Consider the following 7,896-nt stretch of genomic DNA (forward strand, 5'->3'; position numbering starts at 1 on the left):
ATATATATATATATATATATATATACATATATATATATGTGTGTGTCTATATATATGTTATAGTATGTATGTATGTATGTGTGTGTGTGCGCGCGCCAAGTGGGGGCGGGTGTGAGTTGCGAGCAGATCCAAATAAACAAGTTCTATAGTTAGGTTAGCTTGGCTGACAGTCTGTTCTTCCTCCCCCCTCCCTCATCTAGCTTACTTCTCTATCTGTCACTCTCTCTCTCAGCGCTGCACACACACACACACACCATAACTCCCACTCTCACTTTAAACAGTCTAAAATCCCACACTACCCATCTATCCATCCATCACGCACTCACTTACCGCCTCACCCCCGCCGTAACAAGCAAGAACGTCTCGCCCTTACCCCCACCTCGTCAGGCCGTCTCTCGTCTCTTCCGCCCCCTCCGACCCGCAAACTACCCTTCTCCAGAAGGTGAAGGACAAACGGCAACCCAGGAGATGCGGTGGTGTCCTGGGTGGGGGAAGCCAGTCTATTGCTTTACAACCAAAATACAGTCTGATGACGGAATCGACAAGTAACTGGGGTTTGGAGAAGAGCCAAGATAGAGATAGGTAGATAGAGAGTGGAGATATTTAAAGAAAAGAGGAGAACAAGGAGTAAGATGTGGGGTTAAGAAAGAGGAGATGAGGTAGAAAAAGGGGAGTTATGAAAGATAGAAAAAGGTAATAGAAGGGTGAGCTTAGCAAGAGAGAAAGAGAGAGTATGATAGCAGAAAAAGAGACAGAGATAGATAGGTAGATATAATAGACACCGATAGAGAGATTAGGAATAGGAATAGACAAAGCTAAGCAGACGTTGAAGAGAGGGTGAGAAACATCTTAAAAAGACAGAAAACAGAAAAGCAGAAAGAGATAAGAAACATGAAAGAACGAGAATGAGAGAGATAAACAGAGAAAGAGAGAGAGAAGTAGTGTCTCACACACACACATACACACACCCACACAGATTAATGTTATTTGAAGTAAACAAATTAAGAGTGGAAGGGTTGGGGCGGAGGGGAAATGACAAGGTTATGAGAGGGAGAGTGACAGAAGGAGAAGAGAAGGTTATGAAAGAGAGAAAGAAGCTCAAGATATTCAGAAAGAGTGGGATGATGTTGATTAGACAGAAAGAACAGACAGTCAGAGGAGGAGGCAAGGTAAAAATAAGAGAATTTATGAGAGGGGGTGTTAAAGCAGACAGAATCATGTAAGTAAGAGGAAAAGAAAGCTAGAAACGCATATGGAAGTGAGATAGGGGGTAGAACTGACAGTGTAGTGGAATTACAAACAATAATAGAGAGGGAGAGGAGGAGGTGGACATGAAAGAAGAAGAGTATTAAGAGAGAGAGGGGGGAGTAGAGGTAGAAATGATGCACGAAAGACAAGGCAAACAAGTGAAAATACAAAACAAGAGAAAGAACATAAACAGAAAACGATAGACAGAGAAGGGAAGAGAGAGTGAGAGAGAATGAAATAAAAAGAGAGAGAGAGAGAGAAGCGAGCAAAAGAGGGAGAAGGGTAAAAGCTTCGCTGCTAAAAACACCAACTGTTGCAAATATGGAAGAAAGCAGCTATACGATGTTTACGGTGAAAATATGTCTGTCAGTTGGAACTGCCGACTTTCTAACTGGTCCCCGCCACTTTCTCCTTGCACGTTGTCTGCTTTCACAGTACTACCACAGTGCAGACAGCACAGCACAAATTACTACACAAACTACATGAAAAACACTACCACCACTACTTAAAATAATAATAATAATAATAATAATAGCAGTGTACACATTAAACATGCCCGAATACTACTACTACTACTACCACCACCACCATACTACATAGTATAACACACTATTACAACGCATGTCACATTTTACACAACATTCCGCAGTTATAAACAATAGTAAGACATAAACACACAGATATAGTAAATTGCACACAACATGCTATGATCACCTAACACATTACTTGATACTCACTACACACGAGCAATGCACCACATCGCTAAAGATATATACACACATATTTTTACGTATGTACATATATTTTATAAATATCACCACATATTCAAGGATAGCATTCCAAACACTACAGCAAGCACACTAAAACGGTATCTAAACACTGCCAACCAGACAAACTTTAACATTTGATTAAAGCTTTATCGTACCACCAGTAACATTATAACTTGCTTTGTATTCCAATTTAGGCTTATATTAACCCAATAAAAATTATATGCTACATTGAATTTATGCAATTATAGAAGTACACCATTTAAAAAGGGAATAAAAAAAACATACAAAACAGGCACTTACGATATCTAAAATATACTACATGCTTACATTATTTTCCACTCTGAACTGTCTTCGACTATATATATATATATATATATATATATATAGATATGCGTGTATATAATGCACACACGCACGCACGTTCATACGTACATGCTTTCACACCCTGTAACCTCGTCACAACAATAAACACCTGTGACCCCTGCAGACAATAAAACCCATTACACTATATTCGCATTAGATACCACTCGATAGTCCCGCCAATAACAGCTCATATATACACTCTGTAACCCTACCAGCACTATCTACATGCTCTGTCAGACATGTATATAGAACGTAGTATATACTCTACGTTTAGCACCGCGCCACCAGACATTATATAAACATTAAGGGACTATACACGGGGCACTGCATATTCAAGTCGGTCACAGTATTAGTTATATAATACATCCTATGGCTTCACTCGAGGCAATATCTATTGCCATCAACCATATTATACATATCAGATCAGTTCGAATGTGTGTACATGTATATATATATATATATATATATTATATATATATATGCTTTTGCGCGCACACATACCCACATAGTAATCACTGGATACGTACATTCAAACTTTACACCACCTTACCACCTTAGATGTCTGGCTGTTGTGTATCAGAATACGACAGAGTATGTGTGTAACAAGCAAATACATCTGTATCATATACCCCTCGCTCCTAATTCAGGTGTGTGTCTATGTGTATATATATATATATACATATATATATACATACATATACATATATATATATACATACATATATATATATATATACATACATATATATATATATGTATATTACATAATCAGTACCCCTAACTAATTATTACTATTATCTTATATATATATATATGTGTGTTCATGTACAGAAAACAAAACATTTACTTATGGTGGTACTTAAAATATTTAGTAAGACTCGAATTTATTAATTATTTTTGAATTGACTAAGGACTTTAAGTTTCTTCTCTATTGGCTTCACGACGATAAGACGAAACTTGGAAGTCCCAGTCAACTCAAATAGATTAATATTATACACATAAACAAGTCAACCACTATATACGTGTACCTAAATACCACACATGTACACCCACTTACATATTTATACATATAGAAATACCACACTAGCCAACGTTTACGCCAACCAGTATATATATATATATATATATATATATATATATATATATATAAACACACACACACACAGAGTACAATACCAAAATATACAGATACACAAGAAATATAAAGGCAAAGCAAGCACCTACCTTCAACTTCTTCAAGTAACCAGTCTTCACTACATCACTGGTATCCTCCATACGATGATTGCTGTTCTTTTTACTCGATGCCATTTTATCAAGTTAAAGGAAGAAATAATAATAGTAACTACTATTATTAATAATAATAATAATAATAATAATTCGCCAGCAGTTATTGACGTTGGCGAGTGTGTTTTTTTTTCTTTCTCATTCACAAGACCTATACCACAACATACCCACTTCGCACCCTGTAGGGTAGGTGAAGTAAAAACAGGCGCAATCCAAACATTGACAAATACTTATTCTGTCGATACATCATTGGAGGGGAAGGGGCGAAAAAAAGTAGAGGGGTGTAAGGTGGACTCTGCTGTGGTGGTCTTATGTTTCTTGTTATTGTATGTTAATATATATTTCCAGTGAATTACTTTTTACTGTCAACAAGAGACAAGGGTTCGCTCCTCACATTACGCAATTTAAAACAAGTTTCCGTTCCGTTTTTGCTTTTGTTTTTTTTTCTTCCAATCCAAAAAGGACAAGGAATCATAAAAAAAAATAAAAAGATAAACCAATTAAATTAATTAGTAATATTAATGATAATAACGATCTCCTTGTAATCCTGTGTTAATATTAAAATAATTTGTTGTTGCTTTTTTCTTTTTTAATTATTATAAATACATAAAAAAGAGCCACTTGTATTCAACTAAAAAAAAAGATTTTGTTGTTGATATTGTTCTTATTTTCTGTTAATAATTATGTGTAAATCCGATTTCAATGTTGCAGTGTGTGTATATTATGGCGAAGTAATGCTGTTTTTCTCTGTCTCTCTCCCACATACACACGAGATCAGTGAGAAAGAAGAAAGGAAAGGAAGACAACGCATATGGATAATATTGATGATGATGGTGATGATGATAATAATGATGATAGTGGCGGAGGAGGAGGAGGAGAAGGAGGAGCAGGGTGAGGAGAATAACACACAAACAACCTCTCCACCGAAGCCATAAACAAGCACTGGGTGTCAGTTTTTGTTGTTTTCTTTCTTCTTTTTTGTTTTTCTTGTTTTAACGGATGGTGATGATAGTATGCTGTTCTTTTATGACGGGTACCTCCACCCTGATATATGAAACAGCAATTTCAACGACCCTGATGTAGGAGAAGTGAGTGAAGAAGAAGTCAAAAAGCGAAGAAATCTGAGGGGGAAACTCCTTCAGCTTTAAGATTGCCGAGGTTTGTCAAAGGAGTGAGAGACTTTCCAAAATTCCACCATCCCCAAGTTTCTCATGTAATAAAATTTAAACATATATATATATATATATATATATATATATATATATGTGTGTGTGTGTGTGTGTTATAAAATGATGACTATGGAATTTGTGTTCTTGACGGTTGTCGGTTGGTTGTTTATTGGTTTGTTGTTATTGAGATAATCTCGTTTGGTTTGTCTGGTTGGTTCAGCTGGGGTGGATGGAGGAATGTGAAGAGGAGACGACAATCTGTAAAGGACTTCCAACTATGTACGAGGGACGAGTGGTTATGTCGAGCAAGAGACGGGGGGAAGGGAGGCGATCAGACGGATCTCCCTACCACACACATATACATGTGACTCGGCCCTCCAAAGACCTGAGTCTACACAGACAGCTATGCTAACATATATATGTGTGTGTGTATTTGTGTATAACCTTGTCCGTCTGTGCGTTAATACATAGAGACAAGGGTTTGTATGTGGTGACACTAGACTGAGGCAACGTGGGACACTTGTAACCAGAGTATCACCAAGTACCCCTCTCTATGTTTTCTTTCTTATACTCCCTCTTTTTTGCTCTCACACTCTTTTTGCATATATATGCGTGTGGGTTTGTATGTATATATATATATATATATATATATACTTGTTTCTTTCTGTGTATGTTTATGTAAATATACTCCCGTGTCCAATCTTTCTATATTTCACAGTATCTTTTCACTCCCTATCTTTATTATATGTTTATTCGTATAAATTTCTCCCCTCTTTTGCTTTCTAAGAGTATTCTCTCTCTCTCTCTTTCTTTCTCTTTGTATCGTTCTTGCCTGCCAGACAGATATCTCCCCTCGTGGATATGCAACAGATATAGACCGACCTTCAGTCTCTTACACAACTAGACTACAGAAAACAACCGTGACCAGAAAACATACATATAGTTATATAATCAGGCATACACACACACACATATGTGTTTTCTTTTCTCAATATATTTATATATAATGAATATATTTCTATACATATACACGCTAATGTCAAATTAGTGAACCAAAAACAGATATGAAGGCGGCAGAAACTTTCTAAAAATATAGATGTATGTGTGTATATCGTAATATATAAATTTATATACATATATATGTGTGTGTGTGCGTTTGCGTTTGAATACTTACACAGATGTTTGTGTGTAGTAGGGCGATTTATTACAAATATGTTGTTTGGATGTGTAGTTATTTACAATATACGTGTGTGGAAATTTATAGAGACGTGTCGTGTGTCTGTATGTGGTTATTTAAAATATGTGTATGTATTATGTATACAGTCATATATATCTGTAAGTGGTTATTTACCACAATATGCTTATGTGCCAATTTTATGTATGTAGTAGACGTGTATTTGCATGTGAGGGATGTTATTTAATAATCATGTATACGTGTAAATTGTATGTCAATAGACGTGCGGAGTAGATGTGCATTTATTTCTGGGTCCAACGCGCGCGTGTATATATATATATATATATATATATATATAAATTACGTATATAAACAACTATGTTGGTTTATATATAAAATTATTGGTGTGAAAATGTTTGTAGTAAGTATAACAATATAATCTGGCCGCTGCTGATGTCGTTATAGTAATCATATGTACGTTACGATGATGACAATAAGTGTGTATGTATAAGTTTGCATATATATATATATATATGTATGTATGTACGTAAATCTACGTATTTTGGGAGTGAATTAGCAGAAGTTTCGAGAAATGGAATTGGTCAAGTTGAACTAGGTGAGAGAGATGGTGTCCGGTGCAGGGACATAGGAGGGGAACGGTACCAATTATATATATACGTGTACGTATGTATACATACATACATACATATATATATATATATATATATATAATCACAATACATACACAGTTATTTATCTATCTATCTCTCGATCTGTCTTTATATATATGTGTGTGTGTGTGTGTTTAGTGTTCGTATATAGTAGTATAACGCAGGGAAACTCGTTCATTCAGCAAGATATTTCTATAGCCGCTTCTTTGGGGAGTGCCAGCTTTACTCGCACTGTAAGGAAGGAATGAGAGTAGTGGTTATAGTAGATCTACTAATGGTGGCGAAGGCGGCGATTGATGTAGTAGTAATATTAGCAGCAGTAGTAGTGTTGGCGGTTGTGGTTATTGACGTAGTGATGGTGACTGGTGATGTTTATTGGCGTAGTAGTAGTAGTAGTATTTGCTAACGATTGTGGTAGTGGTTATCGATGTAGTGGAATAATAAACTACGGTAGTTGTGGTATTATTGACGTAGTAGTAGTAGTAACGGTGATGATGATAGTTATTGATGTAGTAGCAGTAGAAGAATTAATGAAAGTATTAGTGGTGGTGGTGGTGGTGGTAGTTATTCATGAAGTAGAAGTAGTAACAGCAGCATTAGTTTATTACGCTGTTGATGATGTGGGTAGTCAGTTATTGACGTATGATGGTAATAGTAATAGTAATAGTAATACTAATTATTGGTGGTTGGTAGTGGTTATTAGTGACATAGAAATATCAGTAATAATATTGACAGAAGTGATGGGTTGTTGACGTAGAAGTAATAGTAGCAGTAGTAGTAGTAGTAGTGGTTATTGACGTAGTGTTATTAGTATTAACAATATTGACGCTACAATATGAAGGTCATAATAGTTGTGATGGTGCGAGAGGCTATTGATGCAGTGTATGTGTGTATACGTATATATATATATATATATATATATATAGATAGATAGATAGATAGATAGATAGTAATAAAACTAGTTGACTGGCAAAGCGTAGTGATAATAGTAGAAGTGTTATATGATGTGGGTGGGTAGCAGTTATAGTGGTATCTGTCCGAAAGTAATGTTGGTAGTATAAGTAGTAGTAGTAGTAGTAATAATAATAATAATGATAATAATAGCAGTTAAGGATTTTGGTGGTGGGTACTATAGTAATACCATTAGTCGTATTAGTCTGCTCGTAAAATCGCTACTATTAAATGTATGATTATATTATATATATATATATATATAT

At 35.5% G+C, this 7,896-nt stretch overlaps 1 protein-coding gene and 1 long non-coding RNA gene across 3 annotated transcripts in view; one reads left to right on the forward strand and one right to left on the reverse strand.

Moving 5' to 3' along the window:
- The window catches only part of LOC106876466 (uncharacterized), a 92,224-nt gene extending 84,422 nt beyond the window's left edge, over positions 1-7,802 (reverse strand). For both annotated transcript variants that reach the window (XM_052967503.1, XM_052967502.1), the window contains exon 1: positions 3,606-7,802. In XM_052967503.1, coding sequence (XP_052823463.1) covers positions 3,606-3,689 — 84 coding nt within the window. In that variant the 5' untranslated portion in view covers positions 3,690-7,802. The remainder of the gene's footprint in view (positions 1-3,605) is intronic.
- LOC128247636 (uncharacterized) overlaps positions 4,740-7,896 on the forward strand; it is a 6,493-nt gene continuing 3,336 nt past the window's right edge. Inside the window, exon 1 of the long non-coding RNA XR_008264009.1 lies at positions 4,740-4,823. This is a non-coding gene — a long non-coding RNA (uncharacterized LOC128247636). The remainder of the gene's footprint in view (positions 4,824-7,896) is intronic.

This window comes from Octopus bimaculoides, chromosome 4 (genome assembly GCF_001194135.2).
Source record: "Octopus bimaculoides isolate UCB-OBI-ISO-001 chromosome 4, ASM119413v2, whole genome shotgun sequence".
Taxonomy (NCBI): Eukaryota; Metazoa; Mollusca; class Cephalopoda; order Octopoda; family Octopodidae; genus Octopus; species Octopus bimaculoides.